The 24969-nt window shown below is 36.3% G+C and overlaps 1 protein-coding gene across 1 annotated transcript in view; it reads left to right on the top strand.

Moving 5' to 3' along the window:
* Positions 1-20748, top strand: part of LOC129751245 (uncharacterized) — a 31672-nt gene extending 10924 nt beyond the window's left edge. The window contains exon 2 of the mRNA XM_055746632.1: positions 19481-20748. Coding sequence (XP_055602607.1) covers positions 19481-20136 — 656 coding nt within the window. The 3' untranslated portion in view covers positions 20137-20748. The remainder of the gene's footprint in view (positions 1-19480) is intronic.
* Positions 20749-24969: the final 4221 nt, after the last annotated feature.

Below are 24969 nucleotides of genomic sequence, written 5' to 3'. Positions count from 1 at the left end.
TCCAGCCGGAAAAGCCGAACCTGACCGGATTAGCCGAACAGAGGAGGTCATGAATGTACGCAACGCAGGAGTATTCAGCGGCCATGGCGGCTCTAAAGAATGCGAAGCCGAATTATCAGTCCCTATTTATCTCCAATAAATATAATTTTTGATAGAATTTTGTATTTTTTTAATTCTTATTGAAGAAACCAATCAAACCAACCAGCATTTACCTTTTAAATCAGTAAATGGGAAAACGGTATTATTTACTATTTTGCTAGGTGAATGCGAAAAAGGTAAAATATACCGTTTTGCTAGGTGAAATGAAAAAAGGTATAATTTACCTTTTTGCTAGGTGAATGAAAAAAAGGTATAATTTACCTCGGAAGAGGGGTGGAAAAAATTCACCTCGCAAAAAGGTAAATTTTACCTTTTTTTTATTTTCCGTGTAGTTTACTAATATATTCAACGTTCACACCAAAAACATCAAATCGAACTTACCGTTCCGGAGATAACAATAACATTTAACATTGATGGAAAACTATAATAACTATGAACTGGCGATTGCTTCGTACTGTTAGATGATGAAAAAAAAACTGATGCTATGAATGAATGTGTTCATCATTTTTTCACAATGCCGTTTCTTCTATTTTTCATAAGAACATCGTATGAAAATTGAAAGAATTTCATAAGACTCTTATGAAAAATTAGTTTGGACGCAAAAAAGTGGTTCATAAGATGTATCTTATGAAATTTATAATAAGATTTCCTCTGAGTGTAGTATTAGCATAAATTTGATAGTTCATGCCTGTATTATACAAAACAAGATGAATCGCCCCTATGTACAACACTGGCGTTCATCTTGTTCATTGCGAAAACATGGCTGACTTCGGCCATATTGCCAGATTCAGAAAAATCAAGGCTGCTTGATGCAGTGATTCCAGTAACATTTTTTAAACGAATTATAGCAAATTTGAATGTTGTATAAAATTTAATATTGAGTCGGTTTAAATTAGTTTTTTTTTTAATTTTTTTAACTTTTAGTTGAATCAAATTTGAAACTTGTATGAAATTGTTTAGTTCCTCGTCGAAAAACTTTTGAATTCAAATTTAATAAATTGAAAAAGGTACTGAAAATGAATTAAAAAATAAAAAGATTCAAGTCAAAGTTGGATTTTGATACTAAGTACAAACATCAAAAAGAATCATTATCACACAAGCACAGTTTACAAACTTCGAATGCGCACTTATGTAATATCTTTTATGAATATCATCCATCACTAATATCTTACCGCTTTACATATTAACAAAAATCATTTTTTTCGAAAATTTCATGGCAGAAATGATTTTTATATTCTTAAAATTGAATAATTTTGATTGAAATTACAATTATTATTAAATCATTTTTAAGTTTGCTGTTGAATTAGTTGTATTATAAATTTTTGTCGTAGTTGATGATTAACACAACTACGCAAACTGTGATTTAAAAAATATAGCGAGAAATATTCATTTATGAAGATTAACATTGAAACATTACATTCGAAACTGCATACTTGGCTGCCCTGCCTCATCGAGAGCAAATTATTCTGAACAAGATGGCGACCGAACGGGTTTATGCTGCACGTAGCTCCTGCGAGTGCTGTTAATTTAGAGATTGGAACAGGTAAAATATTTAATTCTGAAAAGTATAGAAAGTTGCTTCATATTGTTTTCTTTCTATTATAGGTTTCGCGAGGATCGAGGTCGACGAAATGCCGGTTGGAATCCAGGTAACATCGGTTTCTCCGGTTCCTAGGGACGAGGATAAGGCATACGAAAACTGCGTGCTGCAAAATTATGTCAAAGCTCCGACGACCAGGTAAGTTTTGTTATTTTGCAATAATTTTTGTTTTAAACTAATTTTATTTAATTTTTAATTGCAGCCATCGTCTAGTCGTTTCTGGATTTCCCCCGTTAGCAGACGGGACGATTCCTGTATCATCAATTTGTCGGGTGGCCGTGTCTGTGTCAACAATTTGTTGTCGGGGGTAGTAATCCTTCCGGTTCCGTGGTATTTTTCTGACCATCACGTCGGTGCGTTCCTGCAATCGTTCCAGCCATCAGGGACAGCACCGGGCAGAAAATAACTTGCCAGCACCTAAAATGAAAAACTACAGGATCCGGTGACGACGTTCAATTTCGTTAAGACCAATTGAGAAAGTTCAGTGTCAGAAAAAGTTCAATTTTAGTGTGAAATGTGAAGTGAAGTACAAATATTAAATTGTAAATATTTATTGTAAAATAAAAAATGTGTAGAGAACATACAATTTTTGAATTTTTTTCCTAATTTAACACATCCTCAATGCCACATCGGCTTGGAGCTCACCCACACATATACTCACACTTTCCATTGCACTCACACATAAGCACATGCCTTCCACCAATACTATCAAACAATGACAGACGTCAACGAGATGACAGTTTTGAAACGGGAAAATTCATTTCTACTGTATCGGTTGGGCCATTTTCCACTAGAAAACAATGGGATGGCTTCTAGCGGCAAGTAGAATTCCTACTAATCTTTCTAGTGGTCCTACTACTCTTTTTATTGACCGGGTTGTTTTAGATTTTTTTGGCCAGAGAATGGAACTCTATAACACCTATGACAGAGTGACAGACAAAGCTCTTCACACTTCGATCGGCTGCTGGTGGCAGATACAACTAATTGAACGACTTGCTGGCAGAGAGCAACAAGAGCAATAAAAAACCGAAAACGGACTTGCTGGCAGGAGCAACAATAATAATAAATGCAATGCGTTTCTTTTTCGTCTTCAGTTCGGTCGACGACTCGTTCGAATGCGATTGGTGAATGCTTGACTATGAATTTTTTTTAGCTTCAAACGACTGGGGGTTGAGTGACTGGCGAACGAAGTGACTGGCGTATAAGGAACAGTCAATTGAGTTTGACGGACCAAGAGGCTCAACAGTCACAGTCATTTGACTAATGACGATGAATGATGTCAACCCTGGTTCCGGGTAATGAAATCCAAAGCGACCGATCGTCATTCATGCATCGATGATTGTGCCTGATGCAGTGCGTTGAAACTCCAGTTGTCCATTTCCGAACTGTTGTAAAACACCCGTCAGTCTTGTCGGAAATTGTAACCTGGTTAAAAAAAAAAGTTTAAGAGGTTGTATATTAGACACAACCACAAGGTTTACGTAGAATTACGGCATTTTTTTCAATTTCACAAAAACTTAATAAATTTGTTTAATTTTCACTTATATATTTTTTTCTTGTTATAGCCAGTGTCATTTCTAGTCAGCCCTAACCCCTTAACACTGCAACATGTAAACCAAATAAGCACTAGCTCCAGCGCCTACTCTCTAAGCAAGCCAAGCCCTAGTTGAACTTGCATGTGTTTAGTTCAAAAGTTGCTGAGCAACTAATCGAATTCGCTAAATTTTTGATTTTATGTATGTATGTATGTATGTATGAATCCACCTTGGGTTTACGGCAGTGCCGCGGTTGTGGCAAAAAAAATAACCCACAAGTCTATCTTGGATACCACGCAAGACGATCATAGCTACTCAATGAGACTTTCAAGGGAGCGGAATCATAAGCAGAGGCACTTACGGTATCCAAGGTTATAAGGGGTACAAGTCTCGAGTAGCTATAGCCATCTTGTTGTCTAGCCAGGATAGCATGCAAGCTATAATCCCGCCGCCAAGGCTTCCGAAAAAAGAGTGCGTCCTTATTTTACAAAAAGTAAACAAATACTTTATTTTCTTCAATCACGTCAAATTCCCTTGACATTAATTGAGGAATTTCCAATATTTGAAACGGTACTAGCATACATTGTAACCCGCTCTTTTTGCAAAACGAGGATACCCAGATGCCCCTGCCCAAACATTTATTTGTTCAATAATGAAATTATATGTTATATGAAATATATGAAATTATATGAAGTATAATAGTAATAATAATAATAATAATAATAAAAATAATATAGGGTAATATATATTTCAGTAAGATTGATTGGGACCTTTTGTTGTTTTTATGTAAAAGGCTATAAGTTGGCTAACCAGCAACAAAAAAAATTTTTTTAGTATAAATGTAACATAGAATTAGAAATTATAAAAAATGCTAATATAATAAGTGTTCAAAAATGGTTAAAAGTGGTAATATTCATTTTTTTTAAATTTAATAAATATATGATGTAATCAAGTTGATAATCTTTTAATCTGAAAATAATTCAAGTGATTATTTAGAAATGTTCAAATTGTTGAATCCATTTGAAATGCTGGGTGATGCTGCCGCTGCAAGGGTTAAATTGTTAATTGTTCATATCAATGTATGTATGTATGTATGTATGGAACAAGAACGATTACAAAAAACATCCGATTTCTTGACAATAATGGGAATTTAATAACTTAATATAATATAATTAAATATAATATAATTAAACATAATACAATACAATATAATATAATCCAATAGAATATTATATAAAATGGATTTAGAATATGATATAAATTATAATATTCATTGTTTTCTCGAAAAAAAAATGTATAAAAATTATTACAGTATATGCATTTATAAAACGATAAAAAAATGAAATTCTCAAGTTTCAACAAAAGAATTAATGTTCCGTTTACGTTCCTTTTATTATATGAATACAGTTTACAGTTTACAATACATAAATTTTGGAATCAGTTTCTATAGTTAAAAATTAATCAATATAATAAAAAAATTTGAATATTAGCTAAAGATGACTTTATATAGCCTGAAAAAAAAAATAGTTTAATAGTTTGCACTAAATATGCAAATAAAATAAAGTAAATGAAAATGAAATAATTCGAGGGAAACAGTGGTAAAATCATTTATAGAGATGATATAAATATGATCTGCTGCTTTCTAGAAGGATCAATCAATTACTTTTTTTAAAACGACATATGATGATCATAATAACGTAAAGATGCGGTGTATTTTCATGATTCCTAAATAAAATGTGCTGAAAAAAAAATTGCTCTCACGACGTCCTAATTAGGGGAGGAGCGGGCTATATGCGCCTATTAAGCAGAACACTGATTCAATCAAATATCACATCGAATATGTGTACAAAAACTATATACACGTGTGCAGGCATCTGTTTTCTATACAATGTAGTAATGTTTATGTTAAAATTTTCTTCTGTTCCCAAGAAAACGATTTTATTGTAAGTGTTGTCTAAAATGCCGAACCTCAAACCGTGCGGGCTAAATGCGCCTATTTATGTTTTGAACAAAATTTCTGTTTTTTGGGCAATATTTCCGTATAATTTCATTGAAACTGCTTGAAAGTAATAATTTCCGTACGACAGAGCTGAAGTTTTATAAAAATCTATGTATATGTTAATTTTATGGAATAAAACAAAACTTAGGGTTGCCATTCTATGGAGGCAGTTCATCCATGAGAAAAACTTTATCAAATCTGTTTTTAAATCTTCAATTCTCTCTTAAGATGTTATTCAGAGCTTAGATTTGAAGGTTCAGTGATAAAAATCATTTATTTATTCTATTTAACCTGTTATTTTAGGATGGAGGCATTTTACAAACATGATGGGGGCATACAAAAACACTCTATTATTCCACTATATAATCATTATTAAACGTCCACAAAAGCTGAAATATGTTGAATTTCTTAAGTTCATTTGAGTAAGAAACAAATCCTGTGCTAGTTTTTGTTTTAAACTTCTTTACGTATAATTTTCAAAACTCGAAATATTACATCAAAATGTATCAAAACCTCATATGATTTTTTAATTTTTTTGAGTTTGGAAATTCATCAAATTCTTTCTTGTCTTATGTTCTAAGGGTATCACCCTCAAAATGCATTGGTCAGATAAGCTGTCTAGTCAGCCATTGCATCAAACAGCCGTAGGGTCATTTAACCCGATAGGCCCATTTAGGAAACCTTTCCCCTAGCTGAAATAAACATAAAGGAATCAGTGCTTGCGACACGAAAAGATTCTCATCATTTGCCTGTTAAATTCAATTTATTAATCATAATCATTCATGCGTAGACTCCGAAACTCCGCTAGAGCACAGCAGCAAAGACTAAATGGCAACGCTGTTTGATTAATATGGTGCTGATATGCTGAGGCGACAAGCAGCAGCGCGCAGACCTGACATACTGAGCGCTTTGGAAAGCACGACAAAACTGATCCCAGGTTGTTTTGTAGCGTGACACGTTGAAAATAGGAAAATTGTTGTCTCGATGGGAAGCAATGATCCGAAGAACCATCCAAATTTGTTTTTTAACACAAAAAATAATAATGCCCTAATAGGTGAGAAAATTCTCATGAATTCTTGGATCCCGTAAAATAGCAAGGACATTTGTTAGTTGTAGTTTCGACATTCTCTCAATCTGAATCATGATCTGATGAGCTCTTTATGCCTCCCAAAAGGAAGGAGACGATCCCAAGCATTAGCAAAGTGGTAATTCGTATTGAAAATCTAAGCACGCAGTATGTCATACCAATGCAAAGCGACGCTTGTCGCCCCAGCCTGTCATTAGCCATAGATGAACCCGAATGAATCCAAAACCTCCACTGTGGCCCCGAAGAAATTAAAAAACTACGTTTGCTTTGATTACTAAAAATACATAGGATAAAGGGAAAAAGATGCCAACTGCCACTGCTAGTATAGGTGTAACAGAAAAATATAGAGCGATAGTTTTAAGGTTCCTCATCTGTGGCTGCTTCAAGTACATCAGAAAACAAAAAAAGAACAAATTACCAACAGGAAAGAGAGAGAGAGAGAGAGAGAAATCGGAAATTTCTCGCCGGGGTATCGAGTTGTCTCGCGCCTCGCGCTGCTATCGGGGAATTCGTCGACTGCTTTGATCCAGAAAAAATTGCTATTGGATCGAATGGTGCCTCCAGCCTGATAAGGTTTTTTTTATTAGTAGATTAATAGTTTTGAAAATAAGGAGACTTTGTTCGCTGTTTATTTAACCTGGTAATTAAAATAATTAGTTAAGGAACAATCTTACCAAATTTCTGCATTCGAATTCATCCCTCTCCAGAAATGGGACGCGTTCACATTTTGCCGTTTGCGAAACTGCATTTCAGCCCCGAGTTCATCTGAACCGCAGCACATGTTCACAAGGAGGTATGCGTGTAGTACCTCACATAAAGCATGCACACATTCGATGATCACGTAATTAACTCGACAACTTCATCTCTCTCCCTTTCGCTTTGAGAGCACACCCACATTGTATCAGTTGCACAACCGTTAATCGAATGAATGTCGCTAAATTTTTGATTTTATATGCCGAAAATATCTTAGCGCACGCAAAATGAAGGAAAAGTTCAAAGCATAATAACGAAAAAGGGTGGAGCACACGTGCGAGTATCGACGAACAAAGCTTGCTTTGATCCATTGGTTTTTCATCCGGATCAATTTAAAGTACACTGCCGGCCAAAAGAATGGGATCACCCCTTTTTAAAACATGTAAACATACTTATCAAAACACATTTGTTAAATTTTGAGCAATAGATTGCATTGTGCTTCAAATTTTCAAAATAGCTACTAACACTGATGGACATAAACATCCGAAACTTTTAATGTTCTGTTGAAATTTTTTTTGTTTTAACGTAATCTTTCCTCTTATGGAAACTTTATGCCCTTTGATAGAGAACATTTCCTAGAATCTGTTCACATGAAAAATATGCAAATATAACAAACTCTATGGAGTTAATGTAATTGCGATGAGTTAGCATGTGTCGAATGCTTATGTCCATCTGCTTTATGAATACTTCAAGTGAAGATCGATTATTTCCCGATCACTTTTACCAACATTTAAAAAAAAATCCTGGAATTTTTTTCGCCTTAAGCACTGTCATCTTACGAGTTCTTGCGAATCTGTTGGGCTTAATATATATTTTTTGCCAATAACATATGAAGAAACGATTTTTTTTTCTTTTTCCATGAGCAGGGAAAAGCCCGCGGGAGTGTACTTTCTATGCGAAGTCCTTCTCCAGTGGGCGCAAAACCTCTTCATCATTTTTTTATTTCTGTTTTTTTTTCATTCATGTTTTGCAATAATATACATCGATCTCGTAATTTTTCTTTTCAACGAACACTTGGGAAAGGAACACTGAACTTTAAGTTGATTTTCTTTTGCGTATTTAGAACACTCGGTACATAGTACATGGAAAATAACAGGTAGGCCATTGCGCTTAACCTCACTTCAAAGCTCCGTGTATGTACACAGCATGCTTGCATACCAACAAAAATACACAGAAAAAAAATCTGAATCCTTAACAACACTGAAATTGAAAAACCTTTAATATTACATGACGTCGAACGCGATTTGTTGATGTAAATTTACAGATTGAAAAAAGATGAATCCATAATAGCACTGAATTCGAAGGACATGAATATTACATGACACGGAATGCGATTAGTTGATGTAAATTTCCATCACATATGATGTAAATAAAAAGAAGCATGCAAAAGGCGGAATTTTCAGTGCGAATTAATTATTACACGTCTTAAATATTTACATGTCTTCCAAATTTTACACGTCTGTTGAAATTCATAGACGTGTAATATTCAACTCGCTCTGAAAATTCCATCATATGTGTTGCTTCTTTTTCGTTACATCATATGTGATGTAATTTTACAAATGTTTTTGGTCGCACACAATTCTTAACAACACTGAATAAGAAATTTCTTAAAATTACACGTCATGGAATGTGATGACGACATTGAATTTGTGTTTAATCAATATTGCAAACACTGAACATGATAATGTCATGTAAAATTATGAACTGTCAAGAACAGGATCATAGACAAATGTAAAAGTGTCAAGTCAAGTCGTGCACCAAAGTTTAAGCAGTTTTCCCGCGAGTGAGATTCCCGGAGATCTTCGTGAAGCAGGGATGCGGTTCCGGAAGCGGCTCCACGTTAATCAACTTAGGATCCGGGGAAGAAAGTAAAAGGGTGAAGTGAATCCTAATAAAAAAAATGTGTGCTAAAAAATGTTTGTCGCTAAGTAAAATAAATTAAATTAGTTACAAAAAAGTTTAATTTTTATGAAGAGATGAGAAAATTCCATTGTTGAATCATATTAACAAAAAATAAAACAAAATAAATTCCAATTGGAAAGTTTCTCTTCCAATATTCAGTGAGATTATAATTTACATCATTTTTATTTTACACGTTGCAAAATTTTACATCATTTTTATTTTACACGTTGCCAAATTTCACTGGCGTGTAATTTCCAACTAGCACTGAAAATTCCGTCATATATGATGCTTCTTTTTATTTACATCACATGTGATGTGATTTTACAGATTTTTTTCGTTGTGTGTAGTTATGAAAATTTGGCAGTTTTATATAGAATGGCAATCAAAATTATTTATTGCTCCGACGTTTGTTATTTGATTCTTTTGAAAAGCGCATAAGATTAAAGACTGATTTTGGGTTCATCGGAAACTATTTCTTGAATTGATTTTTTTGATCCGGACCATTAATAATATGCATTGAAAACCAATTTTCATCATCGTTCCTCATTTTTGAAAGCAAGCAATTTAATATTTTTTTTGTACTTATGTTTAAGATTTGATGAATGATGTAAAAGACTTTATATTTTTGAGATGACAAGTCAATTTGAACGAGTTTTTATTCAAATTGCACAAGAAAAAGATCACACAAGACATAAATATAAGAAAATTTTAATTTTGGATCGTCAAAAAAGCCCATTCCATATAACTTTTAGTTATGCCGAAGAGCCAAATATTGTTTGTTACATTAAAATGCATCAGTACATATTTTTCTCTTAATTTTGACGATTATCAATTTGTAGATAAATATGATTTTCTGAAAAATTTCATACATTTGCCAGTTTTTTCCATAATTATTTTCAGGGGCCTCTTACCAATACGTTTAAAGAGGGCGGAATAGCCTACCTTGTATATTTCAAAGTACTATGCACTCGGTATTGGTATTTAGGTGGTGGTCCAGGCAGTTATTGGTGGCGGCGATTGATGGCGGTGTGTGGCGTTGAGTGGTGGTGGGTGGCGGTGGGTGGCGGTGGTTGGTGGTGAGTAGGCGGCGGGCGGCGGAGGGTGGTGGCAGTTGGCGGAAAAGAAAAGAATTAAAACGGGAGTGTAAATCGTTTGAATGCAACTTTCCCAGTCTCGTTCAAGAAAATGATGGGAAGTATATTTCCACATTGCTTCCAGCGAGATAAATCTCTTTGAAGGAAGCGTATTGGCGATGTCTCAAGGATTACGGATCATCGGGTTTATTTCAACGTATGAACTATTATGGGTAGAAGTAACTTTCCATTTCAGTTCTGATGTGCTGCTTCAGCATTGATTTGAATCTGTTTGTGTTCGTTTCATTTCTAAGAACACTAGGAAGGTTGTTATAAAGTAGTTTGCTGTAGGGGAAAACTGTACAAGACGCACCACTTAAGCATAATCGCTATTTACAGCGCTACCCATCATCTATGAACCAAATTGAAAGTTCACGACGATTCAGGGATCACATTTACATCTTATCAAAAAGAAATTATATGTTAAAAACACGATTTTGGTTATATTTTTGTGAAAATCTTAAACAGCCAGAAAACAAGCCGCGGGGTAGAACGCCAAATCTAGTGGACAGAACGCACCATTCCGAAAGGGTGGTGAGAAAAGGAACAATGATTATACGGAATATAGTAATTGAAACATCAAATTTTTTATTACATGTTCATCGTATTTTTGCAAACTAACCATTCTTTGGCAAAAAATCATTTATTATTGCTTAATTTAACGAAAATTTTGCTTTTCAAAATTCACTTTTTTATATCCTTATAGGTAAAACGCCTTAAGGTAGGCAACGAAATCAATTTCTTGACTGATATCGCGGCAAACATGGCGGCAGATATTTTTTTCGAGTCAAATATTAATATTGGTGCACCTTTTTAACTCAAATAAGGACGAAATTTGTTATAATTAGGCATTCTTATCGTAATTTGGGAGTCAGCAAATAAAAAGAAAGACATTTTGTTTTGACATTTTGTTTTTCTCAAAAGTTAACAGCATTCCAAATTTGAGCCCAAAACACGTGGTTTTGCGGGCATTCTGCCCCAATTGTGATATGATTAATTTAAGTTAAAATTTGTGGGAAGTTAGTGAAATATAATAAAATAATAATAGTCATTCGAAAGTGCATACGAGTGTTATAACGAAAAGCTGCTGTTTGATGAGATAGCGCTGACTTGTTTACCATAAAACCTTATATGTTAACCGAGAAAATAACAAGTTTTAGGCAGAATCCACTAATCCTTCTGTTTCTAATAATTAAAGTCGTTTGTGTGAACTCTTCATCTAAAAAATGATGAAAAAGCTCGTTTGCTACAATAAAAATGTAGAAAAACACCATTCGGAGCCAGAGGTTAGTGTATTTTTGAGAAAGAATGGCATGGGCCATTTTACCTCGCTGGTGCGTCTTGTACAGTTCTCCCCTAATAAGGAAATGCCTTCCGTGACATTTCAGAGCTTGGTCTACTAATTGAGAGGCTAGCTTGGTTACGGAGGGTGTATGCACGGCTTGCTTGTTCATATACAACATTATGATGAGCTTGCTGGTCGTGTAGATGTGAATGGATGAGCAGGATTGCCTGCAATTCCCGTAGAGCTTTTATTGGTAGCGTCGAGTGCGGAGCTTCTGAGTACAGGAGTCGTGAAGAGTACGTTCTGGGCTTATTAAATATAGCTTTTAAGCAACGATTTTGAGCAGATTGTAGTTTTTTTAGGTGTATATCTGCTGACGCACCCCAAATGAAGACTTGATATTGCAGTTTAGACTGTACAAATGCTTGGTACATCCAAGACAGCTGCTTTCTTGGTACAAACTTTTTAATTTTCCATAATAAACCGCACGTAGCACTGACTTCTTTGTGCAGCTTGGCGATATGGTTGATCCATTTCAGTTTGCTATCGATATTCAGTCCGAGATATGAGTAGTGTTCCACTTTATCAATTGGTATTGATTCAATAGTCAAATCTTCATGCAACTGCTGTGTCCTACTGGATGTTGTTATAATCATATATTTGGACTTCGCTATATTCAGTGATAATAGGTTTTCATCAAAGTATTGTCGTAAAACCTTCAAGTCCTCACGCATGCTCTCGACAATTGAGTGGGCGGTTTTCCACTGTGTAAAACAGAGAAGTATCGTCAGCAAATAGACGTGGCTTCCCGATTAGATTGAGGTTAGGTAGGTCATTGATGTAGACAAGGAAAAGTAGAGGACCGAGGTTACTGCCTTGTGGTATTCCGACTCTCAACGATTGATTACAGCTGCGAACTCCGTTTATTGCAACGTACTGGATTCTATTGGTCAGGAAGCTTTTAATAATTTATAACGGTATCCCTCTAATACCATAGACACTTAGTTTTTCCAACAATATTTCGTGATCGATGGTGTCGATCACGAAATATTGTTGGCTTTTTTTAAGTCGAGAAAAAGAAGTCCCACGTGGTTCTTCTGGTCCAAGGATTTGTAGACGTCCATGAAAAGCTCGCAAACGGCTGTAGTTGTGCTGGATCCTTCTCGAAAACCATATTGGCAGTCATATAGAACTCCTTGGCTTCGAAAAAACCTTGTTATTCTCGTAACCAGCAATTTTTCTAGCAGTTTACTTAGGGCAGGTAGAATGGAGATAGGCCGGTAGTTATTAACGTCGAATTTTGATCCTGATTTATGTATCGGAATGATTTTAGCAACCTTTAAGCATTCCGGATATTTCCCAGTATAAAGGCTCTCATTAAAAATATCTCGTATTAACGTAGAGAAAAATCGAAAATGATTTTTAATAAAATATACGGGTATTCCATCTGGTCCAGCACTTTTATTTGGATCCAGATCTCGTATCTTCGTGATGACTTCTTGTTGGGTAGCCGGTTCCAAAAATATTGAGTTGCGCAGTTGTGACAATGTTCCAAATCGGTTAGTATTTCGCTGGCTCGTTAAAGTGAAGGCTAGCTGGGGACCTATGTTACTGAAGAATGTATTGAAAGTGTTTGCAACAGTCTTTTCGTCATTTGTTAGATCTCCGTTGATAAGAAGTTTTATTGAATCATGCTCTTTCGATCCTTTACCAGATAAATTGTTTAAACATTTCCAAATATTTTTGCTGTCGGAACTGTTGAAAAGATTACTGTAGTACAGCTTTTTCGCGTTTTGCTTGCACAAGTTAAGTTTTTTTAACGCATGTTGTAATAAATTGCGTGTGCTTACATCGAAAGGGTTTCTTTTGTGTTTTGCGAAAAGGTTATCTTTTATTTTCATCGATTGCCAAACATCAACCGTCATCCATGGGCATACTCCTTTTACTCGGGCATTCACTGTGATGGTCTTTGAACATTTAGCCTTAAGCTCACGATAAACGCTGATTGTTTTTAAGAGTAACTCTTCTGCAGAATCAGCTCGAAGATTAATAACTTTTTCAGCAAAAAGCTGATTAAGCATTGCGTTATTTGTAATTACTTTTTCAAGCTATGCAATGTATCATAGATTTGGTGAGATATGGCCATCGAAAATTGTTTCCAAACTTTTGGCCGGCAGTGTAGGTAGACCAACTACTCTAGGGAAGCAAACAGCAGCGCACACATAATTTTTGGTCGCTCCATCCGACCACCGGGGAGAATGGCCAATAATTTAATGAAACCGAGACGGCGCAATCCTTGCCCTTTTATAACTTCGCATCTAGTGCAGTTTCGACTGTCGGGGTTTTTTCGCTCGGATGTTTTGCGCACCAATTTGTATTTGTGTTTTATTAGTATTGGTGTATCAACACATAGCCGACCCAAAATGATGTACGGAAAAGATGTCTGGTAAAGAGGCGTTTTTCGTGACGCGAGATTCGTTCGCGAATTTCAATTTGCCCCCCTATAGTGTTGCGATAAGACGTAATTCTACGTCAAAAAAAAAACAAACAAACAATTTTACAATTCGAACATCGGAAAATCTGTTCACTTCTTGGTCGGCCCTTACCTGTACGCATCCGGTATTGATCTGGCTATCATTTTGCCACCACAAGGACCACCAGCATCGCGCTTTCAGAACCGCACTTGATCGCACCAGTTTGTTATTTTTCCCCCAACTGGCGGCGGCTGCTGTCTATAAACAAAGCGGCTAGAAAACCTTCGTTTTACTAATATCAAGTAAAATTGCCTTTTTAATTACTAAAAAGAAGCAAAATTTGCTTTTTGCCATCACTTTAGTAAAATAATCTATTTTGCTAATCGAAAGTATAACAGCAAAATTTTGCTAAGTGGAGCCTCGAAAATTTTGTGTGATACTTCTTCTTCTTCTTCGTTTCGACGATATGGCCAGAGAATGGTACTCTATAACACCACTAACTTTGTGTGATACGACACTGTATAAAAACTTAGTAAGGCACTCGCAGCATCGCAGTTCGTTTTTTTTAATAAAAGGTGCTCGGATCAAAAAGAGGTCAACTTAAATTTACCGTATGTTTTCTAATTATTCATATTCAAATCATGAAGACTCCTTATTTTGTAGGTGTGTGTGTGTAGAATGATGCTTCTATTTGGATTTCGACATGAGTGTAGAGATAGGCGATTAATAATAGAGAAAATAAAACTAAAACTAAACAGAACAATAAGACTAACAAGAAGAAGTCATTCAAAAGCCCGCTAAAATGAAACAGATTTATGGCTATATCTCCTTCGCTTGTTTAAATTGCTATGTAAATGTTAGTAATTTACAACTCTGTTAATAAGGGATTTACCTAAACGAACAATTCATTACAAAACAAACATTGATTTAGGTGTAACTTTGAAGAAAAGTTTAATTTTGGATAAAACATTCTACAAAAGTTGGTTGGTTTCGCAAGAGCTCTGAGATGATGGTCTCTATCACGGACATCTCTTTGATAGTTCATGTCAGAGCACACCTTGGAAGACATTCTTGTGACGGTTGTTTATAACCAGTGAAAAAGTGTATAAGGATGGAGATGCAGACCAAGAAGGAAGCCCCGGGTCACTCTGCCAAAAGGGATAATCCAACCACCACCTCCACCACAACCAAGAAGAAGGAAGCGCCTGGTCAGGAAACAATGGTTCGAAAATTCGAACCAAAACCGACAGCTTTGAAGAAGGTGGTCGCCCGCAAGCTGGTCGAGGTCACCTTGTTCAGACACCAGGACAAAGCAGAACGTTGCGATAATGGTTAAGCAGTTTTCACTGCTGCCATTAAATCAAACAAAGAGATTTATCTTGAATTGGCTAAGCAATTGTTACTAAAACGAAATCACCAGGTTACGACAATGAGGGCTTTAGTTTTTAAAATGACGACCAAGCGAGAGGAGCTACGAATCAGAATTTTTTCATGCGTCATGCGAATGGCGAAATCAACCGTCACCAAAGTAATTAAAGTGCTCGGGGAACGTATTTCGACAACTACACAGTATACGAAAATTACCGAGTTCGGTATTTTTTTTACCGAAATCCTAACATGTGTAAATCGTTAAACTGTTCGATTCTTCATTTACCGATGTTCGTTTATTTTTTACCGAAAAAATTACCGAACAGTTTAACAATTTACACATCCCGAATAGCCAAGATCATGGTGATACAATATTAAAACATTGATATTTAATCTAACAATGAATTTCAATGTAAAATTAAGATTTTTTCTAGAAGTAAAATGTGCATATGATGGTGAAATAATCATGATTTTGACAATAACTGTGAATACTACGGTAGGAACATAATAATACACTGTAGTGTAATCCAGGTACTGGGATTTTAAAATGAGCGTGTATCATTTACTGTCAAATCAAATATTTTTATTTTTGATGGCAATTGTTCGGTGTTGGAAAAACAAATAAAAATTCATCCGAAACGCTCGCTACGGTAAACTTTAAGATGGTAAGTTTTATCAGCTAGTTCAATTTAAACTTCCTTGAATCTCATGATAATTTTTTTTCAGGAAAAACTTACAAGATTGTGGAAGATAAGTCGCTACGAAATGCCGCCGGGGGCAAACCCGGATGTAAGCTGGAAAGTGGGCAAAATATTCAAACTGGACTAGAGGAGTGTAGACTTGTGGTGGAGTTTCCACCGAAACAATCAAGGGTAAATACGTATCGTGAATTAGATTGTGAATTAAGATTCTTAAATAAATGTAAATAAGAAAATAAAACTTTGTTTTTATTGGATCAAGTTAAGCAGGATGAGCAAAACCATCACACCATGAAAAAACCATAAATACCACCAAAAAACCAGTCATCGTTAAAACGATGAAAGTAAAATGAATATCATGATTCTCTTGTTGAAAAATGGAAGCTGAAATAACCATAAAGTAAATCGTTTTGTGTTTTGAAATGTATGGAAAAAAGTAGAATTTTTCATTGTTAAGTTGCTTAACAACCCCCTTTTTTCATGGTAAATTTAGGCAAAACCATAAATTTCAATGTCAAAAACCATGAATTTGACAGTTAATTCAAGGTTTCTTGTACCATGATATTCATAGTGTCAACCATTAGATTCATGGTACTGTGAAAATGAAATTCATGGTTTATTCACAATGTTTTCCTATTCGGGATGTTAGGAATTCGGTAAAAAAATTACCGAACTCGGTAATTTTCGTTTACTGTGTAGGAAGCCGGAACAACATTCAGGTTGTCACACCAGAACTTCTCCCAATTGATAAATATTTAAGCAAAATCGTAAGAAGACCCAAAAAACTGTTAGCAGCGAGATGCAGATCCAAGCAAACTGGCGTTCTGCACCGAAGAAAGTGAATAAGGTGACTACAAAATCTGATGTCAGCCATCAAATGAAAGTCTCGCTAATTTAGACTAGGTGGACCGAAATCTTAACTGAGTACTTTTTCCGTCTTTTAAATAGATTGAGTTTAAAAAAGCAAGATACATTGATTAAAAAAAAAAACAAATAATCGATTTACACGTAATTTAGTTTTAACCACTTTTTGATCCGAACACCCTTGGCACCTGTGCAGACCTGTCCGGAGGTCCGTAGCTCGGGAACAACACCTTGAATCACCGGATCACGAACTACTGGGGAATGCACACACCACTTAACTCGCTCGCTAGATTGCCGACTGACTGACCGACTGCCCAGCGTACACGCTCATGAGGGATGACCAAGGGTCGGTTTAATCCATTCACACATCCCCCTCCTATCCCAAACAAAATAATAATAATAGAATTACAAAAGCGAATTTTCAAGAAAAAAGAACCAGGGAAACGCCATAATACACACAGTTTGCGTTATCTATACAGAAATAGGCTGAGTAGCTAAGAGGAGCAATGATTAGCACAATATTAATCAATTTTCAATTTTGAACATGTTCGATTTTGTTCTCGAAAAATGTCTAATGAACTTCTTACATGAATTCTATCAATAAGCTGATGTAAAGTTCTATGAACTTACGAGGCCAATTAACTAATGCAAAGCATAAATAATATACAAATGATGAACTTCTGTTATTTCAGAAAACATCTGGTATGCCCCACGCTGACCAGCTCTTAACTCAAGGTGCAGTCTCTTACATTCATTGATTAACCCTCCAGACAAGCTATCTCCACCAGTTCAAAATATCAGTATGAATTGTAAACAAATCAAATAATCAGATTATCTCGTATTTTTCTTCCCGATAACATTGTGCCAGAACTAAATTCTTTCTCGAGAGTCTTGACTCATCAGTGACTGAAATTTGATCCAAAATGCACAACATGTTTCTTCTCTTCTAAGTTCTAAGTTGACCCCTCAAGCTGTCCTCTCAACCAGAACTGTAAATAATTCATCTGAACAGTTCTCTCGAAATGCTTCATAGATGGTTCTTTCATCAAGCTGTTATTTCAATCAGCTTGATTTGAAATTCGAATATGTGTTTAGGCTATTCTCTCAACTCGTCATTTAATTCCAAGCTTTCCTTCAACTCGCTTGGAATTCATATCAGTAACTTCGAGCTTTCCTCCCAACTCACCTTTGAATTTCAAGCTGTCCTCTCAACTCGCTTGAAATTCTCATCGATACTTTAAGGCTGACCTCTCAACTGTTCTTTGAAATCCAAGCTGCCTTATCAACTCGCATGAATTTTGCTCGATATGTTCAGGCTGTCCTCTCAACTCGCCTTTCAATTCCAAGCAGTTCTCTCAACCTGCTTGAATTCTTATCGATATGTTCAGGCTGTCCTCTCAACTCGCCTATGTATTCTAAGCTGTCCTCACAACTTGCTAGAATTTTGATCGAAATTTTCAGGCTGTCCTTTCAACTCGCCTTTGAATTCCAAGCTGTCCTCTCAACTCGCTTGAATTCTTATCGATATGTTCAGGCTGTCCTCTCAACTCGCCTTTGTATTCAAAGCTGTCCTCTCAACTCGCTTGAATTTTGATCGATATTTTCAGGCTGTCCTCTCAACTCTCCTTTGAATTCCAAGCTGTCCTCTCAACTCGCTTGAATTCTTATCGATATGTTCAGGCTGTCCTCTCAACTCGCCTTTGTATTGAAAGCTGTCCTCTCAACTCACTTGAATTTTGATCGATATTTCCAGGCTGTCCTCTCAACTCGCCTTTGAATTCCAAGCTGTCCTCTCAACTCGCTTGAATTCTTATCGATATGTTCAGGCTGTCCTCTCAACTCGCCTTTCAATTTCAAGCTGTCCTCTCAACTCGCTTGAAATTGTGAACCACATGATCAAGCTGCACTTTCAATTCGCTTTATATATCATGTTCATCACCACAATTTTGGCAATATTTCATAATCTGCTCATTCGTAAAATCACTTATTTCCCACATTCGAAATAACGATTTCTTTTTTTTTCCATTTGACTGAAATAGAAACCAACGGTGTAGGTTTTTTCCTGCTACAAATGCTTCTACCCAATGGGTATTTATTTTACTCAGTATGTTTAACAATGGGTAACTTGTAATCCGTTTGATTTTAAAGCGAGTTTGACTATCATTATTTCTACGTGAATCTTAGAACACGTGTTTTTCTTTTCGGTCCGCTTTTCGTTTCTCCAACCTCGACTCTCACAAACCGCTCCAGCAAGTCAAAGAAAAACAACTGCCACGGTCGCCAATGTGCAGACCTGTCCGGAGGTCCGTAGCTCGGGAACAACACCTTGAATCACCGGATCACGAACTACTGGGGAATGCACACACCACTTAACTCGCTCGCTAGATTGCCGACTGACTGACCGACTGCCCAGCGTACACGCTCATGAGGGATGACCAAGGGTCGGTTTAATCCATTCACACAGCACCAAATTAGATCAACGCGCTTATAGATACCTACAAGCTAAAATTATAGCAAACTCAAGGCTCTTCTATGATAAAATTAAATCATAGATAACAAGTTATCTAATAACGTCCATAAAGTATGGATTTTTTTTAAAGTTTTATTAGTGAGACTTTACCATCCTTAACGCATTTGTGTCGTAGTGTTCATAAAGTCTAAAATTGATTTTCGTATTTTGCAGGAGCACCAACGATTCGTTTCGACACCGGCTTGAACAGCAAAACTCAACCTCACATAAACATCGACCCGAAGGGCTTCCCCAACAAGGCAAATCCGCACATTAACGTTTCGAAGGATGTCGTTTCAGGAGCACGGGTCGCTAGCAAAGTGTTAAAATATGCCGGCATTACGCTAACCGTTGTAGCTGTTGTGATTGACACTTGGCGTATTGGTTCTGCCTTCAAGGATGATCTCTACATCAGGGATAACGCATCCGCGATAATAGCGGAACTGCAGGAGGCTATCGAAAAATTGAAGATCAGCTTGAAGTCTTCCAACAGTGCTGCCGAACGGAAGGAAATTAGAGAAACTTTGGAGCATCTGGAAACGGTTCTGAGGGATGTCAAGCGAACCCGTAAAGCGCCCGTTAAAACGATCAAGACCGTCGCATCGGTCGGTGGTTCCTGGGGTGGTGGGCTGGCCGGTGGTGCGGGTGGAGCTTGGGGTGGAGCACAAGCTGGAGCAGCCATAGGAGCATTTTTTGGACCGGTTGGTATTGTTGTGGGCGGTCCGGTAGGAGCAGTTGTTGGAGCAATTGGCGGTGGAATAACCGGTGGAATCATCGGTAGCAAGACAGGAGAAACTATTGCCGATGCAGGACTTTCATTAGCAGATTGAATACGTTAGAAATTGGGGAGCCATGCACAGCCGTTTGAATCCGAATATTCTTATGAAAAACCAAAACTTTTTTGAAAACAACCATTTACACTTTTATCAGCTGGTTTTCTGTGTGCTTATTGAACAAGATCTAAGCATGAACAATGTACTCTCTGAAATAAATAAAATGTCAAAAATTAGTTTTTTAAGTTAATCACATTTCTTTCAACTCTTTACGCAAAAAAAATATTTTTCTGGTATTAATTACTGGGTTATTTTTGACCAAGGAACATTAAGATCCGATAATTTTGACTTGGAATACAGAACTCATCTAGAGAAAACTTGATATTGAAAAGTAATAATAAAGTCGAGACATATGGTTTCTGGCTAAGTTTGTAGTACTTGAATCAAGCTTAATGATATGACATTTTGTTTATGGATCAGTTTGCCCAATTACCCTAAAATTTCGCTAAATTATGGAAAATTAAAACTTGAAATTGCGAAAACTTCTTAAGGAAAAGTAGTAGAGATTTAAGATCTAGTGCAAAATGTGCGTATTGACTTATTGAGTGTCTTGAAGTCTTAATAAATGTTGTGAATATTTTATGTAAATAAAATTTCAGAAAAGTATCGTTTCATTACAACCAACAAATTGCTGTTTTTGGTTTTTTTCAAATGTTAATTTGAATTTATATTAGAGCGATTCAGTTTCGTGACGTCACAACGCACCTTTATTTTTAAGAAGGGTTTTGCAAAGCGTTGTGACGTCACGAAATGTTATGGTGTGCGTTCCTGCCATTGCCAAAACAATCGGTTTTGGTTTTATTCGAATATGGCCGCGAAACATCCAGTCCGGAAAACCGTAAGTATCAACAGTTTCAAATAACGAATAATTGCTAAAATCAGTTTATTTTCGTACTAAAATTTTTTAAATTTCAACGTCAACATACTCAATTCCGAAAAAAGGGTAACTGCAATTCTTTTAATAAAAAATGAAGCTCAAGAAATAAACTTTCAAATGCACGGCAAATTATTTTTGAGTTATTAAAAATGAACATCGGTTCTATAGTTCGCTTAGAATGGGTCGTATATAGATTAGATAAAATTAGTTTTTTTTTATGTAAAAGTTAGCTAGAGTACAGATAGCCATTGTATGTGCTGAGTGCTGAGTACCGAATTAAATAAATAAAAAAAAAAATAAACAAGCCTCAGCAAGCGACATCGCAGTTCAAGTTGTCAAGTTTCACGTATTCGCAGAATAGTTAAACTGGTTGACCAGATAGATAGGGTCTGGGGGAGGAAAACTGAAATTCGCTGTATCCTGTATCGTTTTCTGTATCGTTTTTTTACTGTTCGGCAAAAAGCCAACAATTGTTGAAAAGATTTGTAATCGTAAACTTTAAACTATATAAAAATTTTGTGCGATCAATGGGAACTACCCTAAATCTAAATCTGTTATTTAAGCTATTTTTAGAACAACCATTAATCGAACAATTTTTATTTATCAGCTTCAAAAACTTCAACGAAATTTGAGCAACTCAATACGCCTGATCTGCAGAATTCGCCAGAGCAAAACAAAACCTAATTAAATCATTGTTTTATGCAAAACAAGTGCTTTTCAGCATCTAAAAGTTTTATTGAAATTCACTAAATATGAAAGTAAGATTTTGAACCTTCGCACTGGTCGGTAGATTGATGAGAGAAATTTTACGATTGAAAGATTTTTTTCTTTTTTTATTCAGTCTTTCTCCCCCAGGGTAGGGTAGTGTGTGTCGTATTCTGCCTGATCCATTTCGAAGTATTTCCTTTGATCTTCACTATACTCACTGAAATTCACAAGCCGAGAAAAATCTTATTGCGTCCACTCGTTGCAAATTTAACCAACAGAATGTCTTTTTTTCAAAACCCGTCAAACTCACGTTTCACTCTCTCTCTCTTTCTCTTAATCGTTACACCTGATAGGTCTATCCTTTTCTCGAAAGCTTGCGCTTATAGTCTTTTCCTTAACACGCTAAAATATTTTTTGAGATTTCTCTCAAATTTAACAAGTTTTAAATTAAATGACGTAGGACAAAATTGCTTATTGCTCATGCTTTTACTCTTTATCAAAATAGTGTTAGTATATATTTTTTTTATTATTATTTTTTTTATATTGCTATTTCTATTCACTACATTGCCTTTCGCCTCTACTATCTAAATAAGAATGCAATTCAAGATTTTCATAAAAAAGAAGAAAGAAACGTTTTCTATTGATAGAACCTGTTGTTAGTTTTTGCGAGCTTTTAAATAATCGTTTTAAACTCAAAAGATTGTCAATTCCTGATTATCCTTTCAGACATTTTAAATCTTTATTTATTGTGAGTTGAAAACCTTGATAAAACTGTTTATCTAAAAAAAATATCTTAAGTTTAAATGGTGTAGTTTTATATAAATCGTGTTAACACCTCCAAATCAGAATAATGGTTCATTTTTTTTTTTTAGAACAAATAACATGACATGAACACTCCTACTATTTAAAAAAAATGGATAAGAATTTTTTTTAGTGTATGCGGTGGTACTGTTCAGTGATTCTGTTTCCATTGACAACACCCATCAAATCAAATCAAAACAAAGTGTTGGAAAACTTCGCCTGGATAGAGCTGCAAAAGAAAAGGCAGTCAATAAATCAACTATATAAATCTATTCCGTTTAAGTTGGGAAGTTCCCCTACCGGTTATCCATCTTTAGCAGAACACGCGATAAATAAAGCTATCGTCGTAGCGAAGAGGTTTTTTAATACTCGACCTGGCTCGTAGTCCCATTCTATCAGGAGTTTTGCTAATGTGTACATCCGTAACAGCATCAGTCGTTTGATTTGGTTCACCACCATCTGTATCGAAGTGTTGTTCGTCGTCGGTATCATTTTCCCATGAAATCTTTTTAACATCTCTTATGTTTCTAGTGTACTGAACGCCGGATCTACTTCCTATGACGACCTTTGCCCCTTCTCTTGCCAATACATCGAAGCATTCGTCGGAAAATACGGGGTCTGTTTTACTTCTTCTCAATTGAGCTAATCGCACTTTGTCCCCAACGGCAATATTGGAAGGCTTGGCTCCTCTAGATGAATTTGCATAACGTTCGCTGGTAAGTTTTGATTCTAAATCTATTTCACGGACACTTGTTCTATCCAAATGTTTCTCGTTTAATCCAGACCAAAGTGCGGGAAAAGTACCACGATACTTCCATCCCACTAGCAATTCGAACGGAGTAACGTTTAGTCTAGAGTGAGGCACTAATGTATTATGGTTGTGGACGTATTTTTGCAGTTCTGTGCGCCAATTTGTGCCATCGATTTTACTTGCTGCTACTGCTTTAGTAATACCTTGGTTCTGACGCTCTACGCCTCCGTTCGATTGCGGGCTCAAGGGTATTGACTTCCTCACTTTAACCCCTTTAGATTCCCAGAAATGGCAAAATAATGTACCTTGGAAGGGGGGGCCGTTATCACTTTGTATGATTCGTGGCCAACCCCAAGGTTTAAATATCTCACAGAGTGCTGCATTAGTCGAGTCTGAATCGGTATGGGACATTTCGGCTACTGATAAATACCTTGAGTAAATATCCACCACAACGAGGAATTCACCGGAACCGAAGCCTGGTAGCGACAAAAAATCTATCTGTACGACCTCCCAAGGACCTTCAGGCAAAATTCTACTGCACAGGGGAACCGGTGGATTTCTTCTAGTCAACATTGCGCACGTACTACAGTTTTTGACAAATTGTTCCGTCGTCTTTGCCATCCCTGGCCACCAAAAATGCTCGCGCATTATTCTTTTCATGGCTACTTCACCAATGTGACCCGCATGAGCGGAGTCCATAGCCTTAGAGCGCAAAGATGTAGGAAGAACAATTTTGTTATTCTTGAAAAGGAGGTGGCCTAGGTAATGGAAGTCTGTTTTATGGCATTCATATTTCTTTATTTCTGTGGGCCAAGAATTGGTTTTCAATGCCTTAAGAACCAATTGGAGTGTTAAATCGGATTCAGATTCTTTGTCAATTTGCTCAAGAGTTATGTCCATACCGCAACCATCCACAGCAAATAGAAAATGGTGTTCGTTATTGTCATCAAACGGTTCTGCATGTTGTGACTGATGGATTAGTCTCGACAGAATGTCAGCCACATTCTGATCACCGGGTACTCTTTCCACAGAAAAATCGTACTGTTGTAAGCGTAAAGCCCATGACTCTGCACGTGTTGTTGCACGCTTTCCTATTCGGTGATAGCCATCAAATATATATTGATTGGCTTCTGCATCGGTTTTGATTGTGAATGATCGACTCATCAGATAGAACGAGAAACGTTCCACCCCCCAGACAATCGCCAGAGCTTCCTTTTGTGTCTGGGGGTATCGCTGCTCTGTAGGCGTAAGTGCTTTAGAAGCGCATGCTATTATCCTAGGCGTGTTTTCTTTGTTGAACTGCACTAATACAGCACCTAAACCAATAGGAGATGCATCAACGAATAGTTCTACTCTATCGGTAGGACTATAATATCCCAACTTTTTAATCGAGTTCAACGCTTCTTTTTTGAGATAATCGAATTCTTTTTGTTCTTCATCAGTCCAAACAAATTGCTCAGCGTTCGAGAGCCTACGAAGCCGTTCTGTCATTGTTGCTCTATGGATTATAAATCGGTCCATGAAGGTTATTAACCCTAGGAAGCTTTTTACCTCAGCACAACTAGCCGGAGTTCTGAAGTCTTTAATAGCACTCATTTTACTTTCCTCAATTTCCCACCCAGTCGGTGTTAATTGGAAACCCAAAAACTTGACATGTTTGCTCGAGAACACACATTTGCTGATATTAATCCTG

This window comes from Uranotaenia lowii, chromosome 3 (assembly GCF_029784155.1).
Source record: "Uranotaenia lowii strain MFRU-FL chromosome 3, ASM2978415v1, whole genome shotgun sequence".
In the NCBI taxonomy this organism is placed as follows: Eukaryota; Metazoa; Arthropoda; class Insecta; order Diptera; family Culicidae; genus Uranotaenia; species Uranotaenia lowii.
Note: the sequence above shows the minus strand (reverse complement) of the source record. Positions and strands in the feature narration are given on the sequence as shown.